Source organism: Lutjanus erythropterus, chromosome 17 (genome assembly GCF_056507025.1).
Source record: "Lutjanus erythropterus isolate fLutEry1 chromosome 17, fLutEry1.hap2, whole genome shotgun sequence".
In the NCBI taxonomy this organism is placed as follows: domain Eukaryota; kingdom Metazoa; phylum Chordata; class Actinopteri; order Lutjaniformes; family Lutjanidae; genus Lutjanus; species Lutjanus erythropterus.
Window position 1 is genome coordinate 4,614,167 of NC_139333.1, and position 17,726 is coordinate 4,631,892.

At 40.8% G+C, this 17,726-nt stretch overlaps 1 protein-coding gene across 1 annotated transcript in view; it reads right to left on the reverse strand.

Moving 5' to 3' along the window:
* Nucleotides 1-17,726, reverse strand: part of dnah9 (dynein, axonemal, heavy chain 9) — a 203,527-nt gene that overhangs the window by 98,067 nt on the left and 87,734 nt on the right. Inside the window, exons 46-49 of the mRNA XM_084741680.1 lie at nucleotides 16,937-17,039; nucleotides 9,541-9,780; nucleotides 1,878-2,039; nucleotides 822-1,018 (exon numbers count right to left, since the gene is read on the reverse strand). Coding sequence (XP_084597806.1) covers nucleotides 822-1,018; nucleotides 1,878-2,039; nucleotides 9,541-9,780; nucleotides 16,937-17,039 — 702 coding nt within the window. The remainder of the gene's footprint in view (nucleotides 1-821; nucleotides 1,019-1,877; nucleotides 2,040-9,540; nucleotides 9,781-16,936; nucleotides 17,040-17,726) is intronic.

The following is a 17,726-nucleotide window of genomic DNA, read 5'->3' on the forward strand; positions in this document are numbered from 1 at the left end:
TTTGGCTACTTGTTTGCTGGTGGACGCTATATAGACAGAAGCTACATAGACAGACTTTAACGTGGTGTATACGCTGTTGTCACACGAGTGTGATGCTGATGTAACATTTGTGGTCTAAAAAAGGTTAGTTTTAGTTAGTTAGGTTAAACTGATATGCTACTGTACCCCCTTCTCTGTTGTTTTACGTGCAACAGCTTTAGTTAATGATGAAAATGAAACATTTCATGAACAGTTTTTTTTTAACTGATTTAAAAGTCAAAACTGAGAGACTCATCAGAATTTCATACGACTTGCTTGACCTGAGCAATGACTTGACTTGTTTGATTTCTAGCAGGGGCTCAACTCGACTTGCTTGAGTCTCACCACATTAAATTGGGACTTGAAAGATAAGACTTGAGACTTGAATAGCTTCAATGAAAAGTGAGAACAGGCTGATACAGCATAAATGATGCTGTCAGTCAATGAGTATTAAGATTCTGTTTCCAACCTTAAAGCTACTTAAGGGTAATTAAAGGGATAAAGTGGATGTTAGGGGGATAATATTTTCTTTTTACATTTTTATACTGAGGAAAAACAACCTGTTCTCTGAATATTTGTTAGACCACCACGATGTATGCTGCGAGACTTCTTACAGATTTGCCTGTCTGTTTTTGACAGTCTGTGAAATGGAACTGCAAATCCTAGAATACCTGAGAAGCCAGTTGATTTCGTTGACAGACAATAAAGGAACTGACAAAAACACTCCCCCCCCCCCCCCCCCCCAACTCTTTCTTTCTTTACTCCCCAGCACGGTCCCCAGGGGTTCGAAAACTTCCACTCACATGTGAGCCATGGCGTCCTCAAACAGCACCAAGTTTAGTGTGGCGTTGACCTCATTGTAGCTGTCCAGCACCTCCAGCAGGGTTTTATTGAGGCTGCTCCAGGACTCGGCAGCCGTGTACCTGGCCTCCCCCAGCCCACGGGCAAAATGGCAGTACAGGTTCATCTCCCTGGTCTGCTCCAGAGTCTCCTCCACGTCCTCAGGGGGGAAGGAAGGGAACACGCACACACACACATATTGCAGTGGTAAACATACGGCCCCACACACAAAACCCCTGTCAGCATAACATTAGTGTTAAGCTTAAACAGTCTGGACAGGGACACAGCTGAATATCACAGCTGCGCAGAGGGTGACCTAGTTCATTTTCACCCTGGCAACTGTTGGGCCCCGAATATTTCACTGGAGAGATTTTGTGTGTCTCGTAGGGACACTTGTTTTCTCTGCTAACTTTCAAGTTACAGAAGGTGTGATGAATGAAGACTTTTTTTTTTTTTTTTTTTACAAATTCACATCTATATTATGTTCAGTGCAGTCTTCATTGTCTCTGAAGACGAGCTTGTTTGCATGTAAAAATAGCAAGAAAACATGCTGAATATTGCTCTGTGGCACAGGGGCGAAATGCCCTAAGTTTACAGAAAGTGCCATCTCTGAATAATATATTCTGGAGTGGGTCATATTCTTCTCTCTCCTGCTCTCTCTGTGGGTGTGTGTACACATATACTTGTCAGGTTCTTCATTGTGCCATGACTAGTGTGCATGCGATAGAGCCAGAGAGGGTAGTGAGGGAAGCAGTGGACAGAAAACCATTAAAATGTTTTCCAATTTGCCGGGCTGACAGCGCAGACCCTGACAGCCAGACCCCATACTACACTGATTAATATTCTCTCCAACCCTCTCCTGGCCCTCCCCACCCCACACAACATTCCTTTTTCTCCTCGCTGTGTTGGCCACTGATGTCCAGGTCCAGACACAGAGCAGGCAGCCTAATGATTTCCCCCTCCACCCCCACATCCTCTCGTTCTCGTCTTCCTCCGCTGAACTTTGTAAAAACTCTCACCTCGTAGAACTTTTTCACTGTGTCCGCCTGCAGCTTATCAAAGACCTGGAAGTCCTGCTCCTCCACCAGCTTGTCTCTGTAGACCCGGCTGGACTCGTGCAGGTAGATTTTCAGCAGGTCCGGAGGGGCTTTCAGGCACTCGCCGGTACAGAAGAGAATGCCCTGGGCAAAGAGGGGGGAGAGAGGAGAGCTCAGAGTTTTATTCCAGAGGCTGATTTGTTCCTTTTACAACACAGTAAGGAGGGAAATACAGCACAGTCACTGTGGGCAAATCAATGGATATTGAGTGGGCAAGCTGTTAGTGGGTGTGTCAAGAGAAACTCAGGAAATAATGGCAGTGCTTTTCTTTCATCTCACTGTCTCAGAAGTATTGCTGTATGTGGAGATAAGTTCTGTGGGCAGGTGTTGGATGGAAGAATTATGAAAAATCAAGGAAGGAGTCTATGTGTGACTAAGAGTATTTATTTTCAAACATGAGTAAGGATGTGCTTGGAATCCCTCCTTATTTATTTACACACAGCGCTATATTTGCTGTAAACCATTTTATTTGAGTGTCCGAACTGTGTGTGAGTTTTACATCCTGAAAAATTCCCATTTGCGGCGAAAAAAGTGATATCCAAAGTGAGTTCACTACTTTCTGCAAACAATCCCGAAATGCATAGATGCAAAAATTACCATTGTGAGACTCTGCAGATAGCAGTGATGAAAATGATGACAAAAACTACATTTTTGCCACCTTCAAATGGAGCTCGAGGTTTCAAATTGGGAAGCCATGTACACGATATGCTTGGCATTAAAATGATAAGGTCATGAGGCTCAGGCTTTCCCAAACTTTCACCATGTTTTATGCTGTTTTAATGTTTATTTTGTAGATTATATTGTTGAAGTTGGCACTATCATGTTGCTAATATAGCTATTTGCACAGGTTGTGGCGATGTTCGAATAATGTTGTAATACTGAGGGACAGTCAAGAGAAACTGTGTGAACATTAAGCCACGTGTGACGCTAACTGCATTAGCTGTGGTGTTGTATGGAAACCAGCAGGTTCTACTCTGTGATCCTCCTCATTTCCACCCTGTATGTGTTTGTCTTGCTGGTGTATGTAATACTAATTTACTTGATATGTGTGCCTTGAAGGTAACAATATCGCTACGGGTGAAAAAGAAATGGTCGAACTGAAGAATTCAGGAGCTTGGCAACATTGTGCAACTGTGATTAACACCCATTTTGGCTGCAGGTAGAGTCACTCAGTACACTATGGCTCATTTAATTAATCCAGAGATAATGTTCATGGTTTTTTTTCCCATCAACCAGTCAATTTCTTGAAGAGTCGGTAGAATTTCAGACCAGTAGCTACGCACAAGTTGTCGTTCCTAACCTGGCAGACATTTATTAGTACAGCTTTATGCAGTAGCTGAGTAATGTATTAGATGTATGTTGTTGATGGAGTGATTAAAATATACTGCATTTACATTCAGGGGCCGCACAAAATGTTTCTGAGGGCTGCCATTGGCCTGCAGGCCACACTTTGAGAATCCCTGTGCTCCGCTGTGCTCGAGGAAAAGTTAGGGTATCACGGAGTCAGCAGAATTCATCCTCTGGGAGCCATTCTGCTAGCATGGCTGAAATAGATGTGTTTTTCTGTTTGCAATTCACACTTCTTTTCATCGTCTGTTCAAAAACAGCCAAAATAAAAACAGAAAATCCTGAGAATGAGCAGATGAGTGTTTATTGGATGATTGATGATTAATGTGTCTCCATCAGGGGCCTGTGTGACGTGTTGGCTTCCCCACAGGTCCATTCATGATGCAGTCAGGCGGAACTCGCCGCAATCTAGGTGCTTCACATAACAGGTGCCGTATAGGATGAGGAAGGGGATGACAAGGCGCCCAGGCGCTGTTTGTTCCCCTCTGCGCACTGTCACCCAGGAGGCAGAGGCAGAAGCAAGCAGATGTTGTGTGTTTCCAGCCCCAGAACTTATTCCAATCAACAGAATCATCTCCGGGGGTAAAGCCAGCTGAATCCGATCTGCCTTCATATCTGAGCCCGCTGAATGTGACAATTGGCTGCTAAATCCACTGTGTAATGGTGCAGATGGGAGGTGTGCCCGTGTGTGTGGATACTTGCATGGATGTGTGTGCTGAAGATCCAAACTGAGCCAGAATTATAGCCACTACTCTAGATCTACAAAGCCAAGATGTTTTCCACGAGTATGTGTGAATGATCTAATCCCTTGACTTTTAATAGATCTGTCTTTTTCTACTCCATTTCATTGCTTAATGGTGTCAATCATGACAACCCTGCATTTATTTTGTAAAAGTGTGCCTGAGAAAAACAAAACACCATATGGCAGCTCTATAGAACAGTCATACTTGCAGGCTTAGCTGTTCGTTGTATCAATCGAACAAACGGCAGAGCGTTAACAAACTGAGACGAAGAGAGAACTTTGTTTTCCTTCTATCCAGCCGACTTTGGCAGACTATCTCATCCTCTCGTCCCTGATCTTTCATTGCTTTGTTCAACTCAGAGGAGAGGGATTAGAGAGTTCTGGGTGTCGGCATGTATCTGTCTGTCTGTCGCGCTGTCTGGAGCGGGCACGCTTTCCTCGTAGCCTGACAGCTGCTCTGAGCCCCAAACAATGCTTCCCCGGCTAACAAACGCACCCAGCTGACTATCCACGGAACATCATACAGACATATTGTGCAGTGAGTACAGTCCTCCTCCCTGCACTGCAAGTCTCATGTACACTCCTTCTTTCTTTCTTTCCCTTTCCCCTTGTCTCTTCCCTCCTCTTTCATTTCGTCCATCTTCCACCCATCTCCTCCCTCGCCTCTTGAGCTTCGAGGAGCTCATTTAGGCTGACATGGGGAAGACAGGCCCTCGGATATGCCCGCTGGTCATGGCAGAGAGCGAACATTGGCAAATAGAGCTCTTTGACAACGCTCCCAGTCGGATGCCAAACTGTTTGTCTTGCCCTATAAGTGGAGTTTGGCTACTGTACTTCACTTATAGTACGTCTAATTTAACATCCACGGGGCGTAATGATTGCCCCAGTGCTTGCAGTGAGTTATGGAGACAGAGTGTACGAAGGAGAAAGACGGAGTACTGTAATAAAGTATGTGAGTGGTAAGGGACTAAAGTGGAAAAAGAAGAGGAGGAAAAGAAAGAAAATTTATTGCCATTAGCTCCCTCTTACAACCCTAATTCCAAAAAGTTAAGATGTTGTTTAAACATAAATAAAAAACAGAATGCAATGATTGCAAAAGCTTTTCAACCCATATTCAACTGAATACAGTACAAAGAGGAGATATTTAACGTTCAAACAGATAAGTATATTTGTTTTTTGTAAATATACACTCATTTTGAATTTTATACCTGCAACACATTCCAAAGAAATTTGGGCAGGAGTATGTTTACCACTGTGTTACATCACCTTGTCTTTTAACAACACTCAAAGTTTTGACAGTGAAATTCTTTCTCATTCTCTCTTGATATACAACTTCAGCTGCTCAACAGTCCGGGGTCTCTGTTGTTGTATTTTGTGCTTCATAATGCACCACACATTTTCAATGGGAGACAGGTCTGGACTGCAGGCAGCTCAGTCTGGTACCTGAACTCTTTTACTATGAAGACACACTGTTGGAACACATGCACAATGCGTCTTAGCATTGTCTTGCTGAAATAAGAAGGGACGTCTTTGAAAAAGACATCTGGATGGCTGCATATGTTGCTCCAACACTTGTATGTACCTTTCAGCATTAATTAGGTCTAACAAACCCCATACCATTACAGATGCTGACTTTTGAAGTGAACGCTGGTAACTATCTGGATGGTCCTTTTCTATTTTTAGCCCGAAGGCTACAATGTCCATGATTTCTAAAAGCAATCTGAAATGTGGACTCGCATGGTAGAGTCTTAACTTGCATTTGTAGATGCAGCGACAAACTGCATTTACTGACAACAGTTTTCCAAAGTGTTCCTTTTAATGCAGTGCTGTCTGAGGGGTTAAAGGTCACAGACATTCATTGCTGGTTTTCAGCCTTGCCCCTTACATGGAGAGATTACTCTGGATTCTCTGACTCCTTTAATGATATTATGGATTGTGGATGCTAAAATACCTAAATTCCTGCAATTCTGTGTTGAGAAATGTTGTTCTTAAACTGTTCGGCTATCCGCCAATGCAGTTTTTCACAAAGTGGTGAACCTCACCTCATCCATGCTTGTGAACCACTGAGCCTTTCAAAGACGCCCCTTTAATACTCAACCATGATACTGTCACCTGTTACTAATTAACCTGTTTACCTGTTGAATTTTCCAAACAGGTGCTTTTGACCATTCCACAATATTCCCTGTCTTTTGTTGCCCCTGTCCCAACTTTTTTGAAATGTGCTGCAGGCATCGAATTTAGAGTGAGTATGTACTTACAAAAAACCCCAATAAAGTTGACCAGTTTGAACATTAAATATCTTGTCTTTATACGGTACTCAACTGAATATAAGTTGAAAAGGATTTGCAAATGATTGCATTTTGTTTTTATTCAACAAAAAAAACCCCTAACCTGAGAATTTTGTCAGCAATAACAGAAACAATACTTTCATAAAGATGCAACCTGGAATGTTGTCTGGACCTACTTCTTTTGTCACCTTTGCGAGAAGTGTTGCAAACTCACACAGAGTCTCTGAGCTCAGTTTTCTGGCTCATTAGAGTTGATCATAATGAGACGGTTGCCTTCGGCTACATCTCCGAGTTCCAAAGTTTTTACAAAACAAAGTGAATCACAGAAAGACCCCCAATTATTTCAGCTGAGGCGAACTTCTGAAACGTCAAGCCAGAAAACACTGAGTGACAACCATTTAGGCCTCATGCTCGAAAATTAGACGGAGCGTTTGTGCTCTCTCGCCAAATACTTTTCCCACTTCTGAAGGTGCAAAAGCACAGAGGTACGGTGGGGGAATTACAGCTGAGGCAGAGCTGTGAGCTGCGAGGCTGCTCACCTCTTCCCGGCTGTTCTGAGGTGTTAAAGCCAGCAGCTGAATAAGTTAGGTAGGAAAAACTTCAAACGAGCTCCATGAGTCTCTTTCTGGCTGTCTTTCTAGTCTCTGTATGGGTGGAGGAAGGAACAACGAGAAAGCTTTGACGCCGTTTCTTCTCTGTGGTTACTGGACGTCCAGCCATGCTCTGAAGACCCTTAAAAACAACAAAGACTTTGACAAAACAGGCCTCTTCAAAGTGTTACAGTGAAGCTAAAGTGCCGATTGCCTCATGGCAGTGATCAAGGGTCTGGAAGGTAAGTCTTGAGGTCATCAGGGCTTGAGCTTTGGGATGGTAATTATGCTTTATCTCAAAGTGCTTAAGGCTCAAACCGACCTACAAATCAACTCATTACGATAGGTAAAATCAAGTATTCACACAAGAGGTAGAGTGAATATTAACATATTTAAAGATGCAGTGAAATGGCATCATTAAGGTCTCATTATGCTTAAAAGGAAGCAGTGATCTGACGGTCAAACAGTGTCTGACATCCTCCGATGGTAGAGCACTTTTTATTTGATGCACACAGTGATTGGTCAGGTGTGTTGAGGTGTCAAGGCAAAGTTCAACCTCTTCCTCAATCTCTTCTTTCATTCTTCAAACAACTACTTCCATCACTTTAAATGCGTGCAACACCACTTATGTTTTCAAAATCACAAAGTCATGGCGCTATAGGAAGTCAGGAGGTCACAAAAGTCATTATGATTCTTTGTGCGGAGACTCATGCTTTTAGCGGATGTTGAGACATTTCACTGGCTAAGTGAAAACATCGAGGTTTCAGCTGAAATATTTCAGAAACTGTTGGTACAGACAGTGATCCACTGACCATGATGGAAAAATTGCAGTTATGTTTGTTTCTTGCTTGTTTCTTGTTTCTAGCTCAAAGTGCCTAAATACAGCCTTGCAGAGCAGCAGGCTTAGCTGTAGACTCTTTGAACCATGTATATGTAAAGAGAAACCTGGATACAGCATCACCGCTCACCCTTGTGTCCAATTTTTTCCAGTAATCACTCCTCGTATTGTAGTGAAAAATTCCCTTGCCCTAAAATATTTTCCCCATAGACCACCATTATAAAGAAGGGTCTGTAAAACTGCTGACGGGACACTGCGAACTGTAAACAACATGAATTATGATCAGAGGTGGGAAGGAACACTTTCAAAACAGGCTTGTTACGTTGTTTTTAACGCATCTGAGTGGAATAATTGATTATATTTATTTTCCCAGCGCCAAGACTGATTTCAACTAAAATGGATGAAACAGTAAGACATAAAGATGATTCCTTGATGCATCCATCAGTGCATATCACAGAGGACAGACACAACAAGACAAAAATCACACAGCACGATGAAAAACACATAATGAGACTAAAAAACATGAAGACTAAAAGCAAAGCAGCATGACAAAAAAAGACGCAAGCAGCCAAAAACAACGTAAAAGATGTGAAAAGATGAAAAACAACTTAAAAAAGTATATTTCAAAGCCTGTACTTTTTCACTTTTACTGCAATAAGGAAGCAGAATCAGCAGCTCTACTTTTTTGTTATTTTTTTATACAAGTATCTGCACTTCTAAATGTGTGTGCTTTCACCACCTCTGATTTTGATTCTTTGTACTATGAATGTTTGATTCATGGAAGTTTTGTGTTTGTAAAAGTTTCCACGAGCAAAAAGACGTGATGTTTGCAAAATGTATGGGTGTGGGCGAGGCCAGTGGTAGCATCACTACTGCGCATATTCAGTGGGCCACATACCATTTTGCCCTTTACACTCAGATATTCTCGCTGGACTGAACGGAGGCCATCTTTGGCTCCAGTATCCAGTCTATAATATACATTCATGCTTTCAATGATTGCTTGTTTTTGCTGCTTTAGGTTAAGTTTTCTGTCCTGATGGACAACCTGCTGTCAGTGTCTGCATTTCTGACAGAGCAGTCCGTGTTTTTAACCTACTTACCTACAACCAACACCTTTGACACAGTATCTTGATCCATTGTAATATAAAAGTATTTATTAGTTCCGCTTTAAAATGGTTAATAATATACCTTTTGTACATGGTGTAATGATAGTTTAGTAGGAACTCTGAGCTGCCTTTATAAACTCCTAGATGGAATTATGAAATATGAAGTTCCTATAGCTGAGTGGCTTAAAGCATTAATTATACAGCGGAGTGTGTTAAATGAGAGAGCCTGCCCTCCATGAAACCGTGGAGGATTTTGACAGAAATATGGCCCCGAAAGCTTCTCCCTCGACAGCCTTCGCGCTCTGATATTATATTCATTTAAATACATTAAATCATCACTAACACCCGTGGAAGTGCAAATCCATTCTATTTTCTGTTACACTTATTTCAGACTTATTTCTAGCTTTCAGAGCCAGCTCTTAAATCAATAATAATTTAGATGAGAAATTAGTGACAGAAGCCTGGCTCTTTCCACGTGGGAAGCAGAGCCGTAAAAAACAGAAGAGAATCGAGGCGAAATATCTAACTCCTTGTTTGAAAGAGAAAGGAGAGTGATGTGAAAAAGCACACAACTTTTTCTGATTTAACCTCTGATGCTGAATTGTGAAAAGATTAACCAGAGGGCGTTTCTCCTTCTAAAAGAATGTGTGTAGATAAATCCTTCTAGGTGTCACCTGGAATATGTTGGAGAGGTCTCGCAGGTTGAAGATGTAGTGGAACTTGACGGCGGTGGGGAGGAAGGTGGAGGAGACGCGTTGGTGCAGGGCCAGGGCGAGCTGGACCAGGGTGGGGCAGCTCTTCTGCAGGGCGGCGGTGAAGCCCTCTCCCTTCAGGTGCTGAGACAGGATGGAGGTGTAGATGGTGGCCAAGGCCTCGGCTCCGGGAAACGACAGGGCGAAGACGGAGAAGTGGCGCTACGGAGGGAGACACAGCACAAACGAGGCAACGGTAAACATGTTCCTCCCCACTAATGATGCAGTCAATTATCTCCCAGACTAAAAGGGAGGGTCACCTTGTGGATGTTTACAGCAGTAAGTGAAGAGGGACTGCCGCTCGGTCAAGTGTGCCTTTTAAATTCTAATATGAGGATCTTTAAGTTTGACCTGTAGTTATATCACTCTCCTTCAGAAAAGTCATCCTCCAAGTTTAGTCAAACTTGGATCAGTGTCCTGTATATCCCAGTTAAAAGTCATACTGACTTTGATTGTATACTGTAGACTTTATAATTATTATAATCTTATTCCAGTTTCTCATCATTCTCTACTGTCTGCACTGTCTGTGTACTCCACTCCTCGACAGTCTGTTTTATTTAGAATGAGCTGGAATTCCCAGTCCAGGATCAGACTGGAAACAGAATTTTGTCTCTGATAATTTTCATTCGATGTTAGCGATGCCAGTGCCAGGTAAAATATTGCAGTGTCATAAGGATAATTTGAAAAGAGATTATTTACTCTATCTTTTTTTATATTCGTAAATCGCACTGATTGCAATTAAGTTTCCAAATATTGGCCTAAACAAGATTATTAGACATATTGAAATACTTATATCGCACCCCCCAATGCCCCGCTGCTTAAAACAACAATACAAAAGTGCCCTTTTGGATGCCCCTGTGGTAGTTGAAGCATGATAAAGTACCCTCTAAAGTGTCCTTCTGGTGGACAAAATGAATTAAAGTGCCCTCTAAAGTGCCCTTCTAGCAGACAGAACGTGGCAAAGTACCCTCTGGGATGCCCTTTTTGGGGACACAATGTGGTAAAGTGCCCTCTAGGGTGTCCCTCTAGCGGACAAAGCATGAAAGAAAGAACACAATGCAGTGCCATATAGGCTGCCCTACATACTAGAAAATGATTTGGCCTCTACATGCCTTTAAATTGTTGAAAGGTTCCCTGTGTGTTTTTATTACAAAGTTGTAGTAGTTGTTGTACAATAAAACAATTTTAAGGAATTAAAACTGTTTCATCATGCTGGCGCCCCACCACGTACAGGTGGTGCCCTTTTGATTTTTTTTCATGTCTGGTCCCCAGAGAGCCCTCCACTGTATTGAACACATATGAATACTGGTAACAATACTATTACTGGCTATAATCACATGAATGTGACTTAGTTTCATAAGGACATACCTTTGCTATAACCACAGAGATAAAGTTATGTGTATTTGTGTGTTATGAGCAATTAATCAAAAGCAACTGTAGACATACATAAAGTGGGAGATACAATCAGTTTTTGGCAGATGATCACTTCTTGGCATGGCACCGGCTGTCTGTTGTTGTTATCACTGCAGCTAGCACTGGCTTTGGTAATGTTATTTCTGAATAATAAATGTGTTTTTGCAGCATTTTGCAGCACCGGCCTTGAGATTTGTTTTTCTTTTTCTCTCTGACCTCTTCAGCTCCACCCTTTCAGGGCCTTTTTTGGGCTTTAATCCATTTCATTTGATTATTTAACACTTGACCTCTGACATTACATGGATGGGCAGATCCACTTGAAGGGGTGGGGGAGGTGACAATGGTCGAAACCACTTCCTGCACATGCCCTGATTGTATAGGCAGCCTATTGACAATTTTGGCATTGTGAAACCCCAAATGAGACGGGCTATTTCAACATCAAGTGGGCACACGTTCTTCAATTTTTTTTCCCACATTATTGGTAGTGGCCTTGCAACCCACTAGGATGGCTGGCCCATCTGGCATTTGCTAGAATTGCCAGCTTGCCAGTCTGAGCCTGAGAAAATCTATGTGAGCTGGTCTGACTTCAGAGGTTGTTTCACTGATCAGCAGATACAGCCGAGGTCCTGTGGAAAAAAAATCTTAGATTGCATCGGCCTGTAAAAGAAACTGACCAGGTGAAATTGGCTGATTACCACCCTGTGGCTTTAACATCAGTCCCAGAGAAATGTCTCAAGAAGCTGGACTTGCGCTCTCATCTCAGTCCTCATCAGTGTACATGTCAAAAAGCTACAGGGTTTGCAGACATGCTGCTGCGTGTATGAAACAGCGCTCCTGAAAATCTTGAACTTTGTCAAATTACTGTTGAAATGAAAGTAATGAAAAAGATCCTATGAGTCATTACGATGAGAAAAACTCAAAAATAATGACTTACTGTAGATACTAACTCTTTATTGTGAGATATCAAACTATGTCTTCCTAATGTTTTAATGTGAGAGATGGCAGAAGATACCTAGTGTGCCTTTATGTAATTATTTCAGGAAAAAGTAAGTCATATTGAGAGAGTTTATTATTATTTTGAGATAAGTTATTATTTTGAGATACTGAGTTGTTGCTTTGTGATTTTAAGTCATTACTTTGAGATGCTAAGTCATTATTTTGAGGTACTAAGTCATTATTTTGAGATGCTAAGTCATTACTTTGAGATGCTAAGTCATTATTTTGAGATGCTAAGTCATTACTTTGAGATGCTAAGTCATTATTTTGAGGTACTAGGTCATTATTTTGAGATGCTAAGTCATTATTTTGAGATGCTAAGTCATTATTTTGAGATGCTAAGTCATTATTTTGAGAAAGTCTGTCACTTGAATGACTTACAGGATCTTGTTCCATTACACTGGTGGGAATGGGTTTCCACAGCAACGTATTTTGATTAAGAGATGAAAAAAAAAGTTATCAGTTGGTGCAAGAACAAGTATTTTCAGGTAAAAAGAAACAAGGACATTGTGATTGAAAGAGTCTGAATGGTTATATACAAAAGACTTCAGCAATGAATATTTTTGGTGTGTCAGTTAAATAAGTTTAGAATGGAACAGAATGTCCTTCAACTTTTTTGCAAGTCAGTATTACAGAGTGTTTAGACTTTGGTATTGAACAGACAAGAGTGGAACAGCTTTATAATGACTTTACTTTAAATAAGACAAAGCTCGAGTTGAGCCATGGGAGAGACGATTACAACCTAACTACAAGATCTAAGCATTCCTTTGTTCCTGCTGCTATCACAGCATTTAACAGCCACACTCATCTGTGTAATCAACAGTTACTGGCACTGCTGCACTGTTTGTAAAGGCCTCATTTTGTCCTCTGTTTTAATGTGTATATCATAGATTTTAATACATCTGCATACATTTAGATTTTACTTATCTTATTATTTTTTGGAGTCACTTTGCCTTTGTGTATGTGTGTGAGGATGAGTGTGTGCTTACAGAGTGTGTGTGGAGTGGGGAAGGTAACTGTACTTATGGAGAACGAGTAGATAGGGAGATGCAAGTAGGAGTGGTGAGAGAACACGGTGGCCGCGGCACTGCACCTCCTGTACTGTCACCTTTTTGTACTGTTATGGATAATAAAGTTTAATGTGATTTGATTTATGTCAAAATATCATGTTTGAGACTTTTAATATGACATCCATTCTTAAGAACTGGGACAAATCATGTCACACCAAAAAACATTAAAATGTATTAATACCAACACTCTAATTCTTTTTTTTTTTTTGGGTGAAAAAAAATGTATATATATCTGAAATATATGTAATTTATTAAATGCTTCGGTCTGCTTTAATTTTTTTAATTTTTAAACTTGCTCTGTGCCAGAAAACAGCCCCAGACAAGAATTCACAACTTCAAACAAATAAAAAAATGTGTTTCCAAAATCTCACAATACCTACTGATAACATGGGTGTACAAATGTGCTTTTATATTCATCTTTGTTTTAAAATCAATTTCTTTTTCATAGAATGTCGGCCCTTTAAAGTCGTGTCCCAGATTTTTTCGAAAACATGATTTAATCAGGCATAAAAACGGTTCGCTGCTATCAGATGTGTCTCAACCATAACATAGCATCTCTGTAGTCCTTCTAAATCAAAGCTAAATAAGAATTATGGTTTAAAAATGTGTATTCTGATTAGAATTAAGAGAACTCCGACCAACTTTAAAAAGTGAAATGGCTGCCTACTACGACTATGCTGTGAAGTGTAAAAATCTAACATTTTGTCAATTCTGTCAGATTTTCCATCTGATGGAGTTGACATCTACATTTTATAAAAAAAAAAACACTACTCACTGGCCCGTTACAAAGTTTACTAGCCACAAGTTTGATCTTTTAAAATACATTTCCCAGCATAATTGAAGTAAAACTCCAAACCCCCTCAAAATTGGTTTTGTCCCAGTTGTCAAGAATGAGTGATGAATATCTGTCATTTTTCTCTTCTTGTGAAATGTTACAATATATTTTTTAAGACCAATCAATAGATATACGTACATACATTCATCAAGTCAAATATGATATGGAATGTTTCCCTGAGGCAAAACCGTTATGAACAACTCTAAAGAATGTGACTGAGGTCTAATTTATTAATGTGTCCCTCCTCCTCCTCCTCCTGATCTCACAGTGCTGGTGAGGGAGGTGCAGTGGAGGACGACAGTCCTCTACAGCTCATATGATGATATTCGTTTACGTTCTCCTGACAAGCAACCCCTTGTGGTAACATTAAAGAGGCAGTTCACCTCAAATCAAAAATGCATCTTTTTCCCCTGGCCTTTAGTGCTGTTTATCCATCGAGATAGTTTTGGTGTGAGTTGCAGTGTTTTAGAGATATCAGTCTGCCTTCTCTCCAATATAATGGAACTAGATGACACTCTGCTTGTGGTGCTCAGAGTAAGAAACATTTTTTTGAACAACTCAACAGCAATGTCTCTTTCCAGAAATCATGACCCTTTTACTCAAGATAATCTACAAACCCCGTGAGCCATTTCACGTAGGAACTTCTTTCTTTCTACCACAAGTACTTTAGAATCTACTTCCTTTCTTTCCACTAGAAAAACTGTATTATTTGGTTCTTTGAGCATCACAATCCAAGTGCCATCTAGTCCCATCATGTTGGAGAGACAGCAGAACTCTGCGAGTCACACCAAAACAAATCTAGCTGGATAAATAGCACTACATGTTAGCAGAAAAATATGTATTTTTTATTTTGGGATGAACTGTGCTGTCCTCTCAGAGCAGCAAAGGCAGAGGTATTTTGATGTTGTTCAATGGCCACAAAACATCTTAGGGGGTTGCAGTGTGAATGCTTGGGTGCACAGACTGTGCCACCTGAATGCAGAGACCATGATTTACATCCCCAACAGTCAAAGTTGGTGTCTTTAAAGCATGAAAGTGATCTTTCCTCAAAACACAAAGGGTGAGGCTGAAGACCCAAACCAGGACTGAATGTACCTAACAAGTACTGTGTGATATAGCTTCTTCCTCTGTGCTGTAGAGCTCCATTGTTGCACAAAATCTATTAAAAACACATCAGTGAGCCACACTGTTGCACGGAGTGACATGTTCCTTCATTAACATGAACACACACACTGTAGATCATTTTGACTAAACCCCTCTTACACTGTCCTGCTGCCCCAAATACTCACTAAATCATCAAATGTTTATTAATCCACTGCTGAAAATAGTTCCCAACTAATGCAAAACAACACATTTCCCCGTTTGAGTAACGACTGCTAAAAACTACAGTGACCAGCTTTTTTAGGAAATTACTGTGTGTATTGCAGTTGCCTGTAATTTAGGTTTAATTACTCTTCTATACTCTCTATGATATTCCATGCTGATTTTTATTTTTTATTTTTATTTCTATGAGTATTTCTGTTTATGTTTTATCTTTATGTAATTCTGTCCTTCAGCAGCTCCTCTGTGGGGTTCACCTCACTGGTTTTAAAAACATCTCGCCAACGAACTGCAGCTGAAAATTAGCCGTCTGTAAACACTGGCACATTTACAGAAACGCTGATTAATGTTTGTTTTCCTTGTAAATGAAAAAATGAAATGAAATAAAGCATTATCTTATCTTAAGATGGAACTAATGGACTCAAAGTATTGAGAGATGGACTAAAACATTGTTGGTTTAGGCCTTTTAATGGATTTGTTGACAATAAGAAAAATATCGATGAATAGCAGCTGTATCCTTTAAAGAAGCACGTTTAATTGCTTAAATATAAGAAGCTGTTAATTACGGCTGGATCATAAAACACTCAGAGATGTTTTTGAGGTTTTGTTTGTTTTTGAGGCCCAGACAGGAGGCATATTTTGTCATTTGGATATAAGGAGTTGTAGACCATAATATCATTTTTCATCATTGTTTGTTTTTCTATCATTTTAGCGTATTTTCTGTACGGATGTCACACAGTGATCTGAAAGCTCCAACACGCCACAGTAGTCGGGTTTGTTTTGAAGTGGCCCAGTGAGCTTATTCTGCTTTCTGTCACCAGGATATAATATTTAAATGAGACACATATTATTACAAAAGCCTGTCAATAACCAGCATGCACGTAAAAACCCACTAAGTCATGTCTGTGCATTCATTTGTACATTGGTCTAATGTGATATTTCAAACACTGAATGTGGCATCCAACTTTCACAACTGTTTTCTTGTGCTTTGAATTTTTATATGTCAGTTCAGTTCAGTTAAAGATATTACACATGAACAAACAAACAACAGGCAAATAATATGCCACCACCCTCAGGAAAACCGGAATAATTTCCTAAATTCCTACACATAATGTTGAGACACGCCATAATTGACTTTTCGTTAAAGTTGTGCCAAATCCAATCAGCTGTGCACGCATGGTCGCTCCAGTGGATGAACGGACGAATAAACAAACAGACATGAATGCAGACAAATAATGCATGATGAATGTGTGTTACAAAAAAGTTGCTAAAAAACTACAAACATTATAGAGCAGCATATTAAAGGGACAGTTTGGAATGGAAATGTATCCCCTACAGCTGATGGTGGTCGACACGCTCCCAGTCTGGAGAAGCAGCAGGAGTACTGGTGTAGGAAGCTAAGCAGTGTACTGGTTTGACCATTGTTAAGTGTCTCATACAACTTTAGTTCAAAAAAGTCAAACTATCCCTTTAATGTCAACTGCTTTAATAATATGAGGTAAGAGAGAATAAGATGAAAACTTGATAACATGTACAAGAGGAATTAGTACACATGTAAGCTCAGCAGTGTGTTACATAACCAGTGGAACACAATGTGCTGTGAGGACATGCTGCGTGTGTGTGTGTGTGTGTGTGTGTGTGTGTGTGTGTGTGTGTGTGTGTGTGTGTGTGTGTGTGTGTGTACCTGCAGTCGTGGATTGATGGTGAAGCTGCCGGCTGTGGGGTTCATGCAAGACACGTATTGAACGTTGTGTATTTCCTTCAAAAGCAGCTTATTACGGTCATACCTGGAGTACACACACACACACACACACAAGCACACACAAACATGCAGAAAAAAAAAATCATTATTTAACAGCCTCGCATGCACGCACGCCCCGGCTCGCAGACCTTCCCCGCGCTTTTTGCCGATATGGACGCCTCAGCTCCTACTTAAGCTGGCGTGGCTCAGCGGCGTCCTCCTTCCTCTCAATTTCATACCTGAAATCCTCCCAGCGTATCTCTAATGGGCTGACCGTGTCTAAGCCAGTCAGCGTGTGTCTGACGCAGTGGAACCATGTTCAGAATGGCCTCAGTGTGTCAGAGAGATGAGCAACAGAGGCCTTTGAAGGGGAATCAGACAAACCTGCGCTCACATTTGACTCCTGACACTCATAAAAGTTGTAGCATATTGAAACTGAGGCGGTGGGGACATGTCTGAATACTGAAAGGAAGATGTTTTCAGTAGAACGGCTGTTCATTTGAATTATTAGGGTATTACATCTATCAGCTGCTGGCACTCTATTATCTGAATTATCCTTTTCTATGTTAATACATGGGGAAATTCTCTGAGACTGTCCATCATTTAAGCGATTATAGTGAGGAATAATTCCACCGCTGATGTGATATTTTCTAGAAATCACCTAGGAAGACAGCCCGAGCATGTGCTCATGTTTGCTCATACATATATATTACATAGCTGCATGTAAATGACA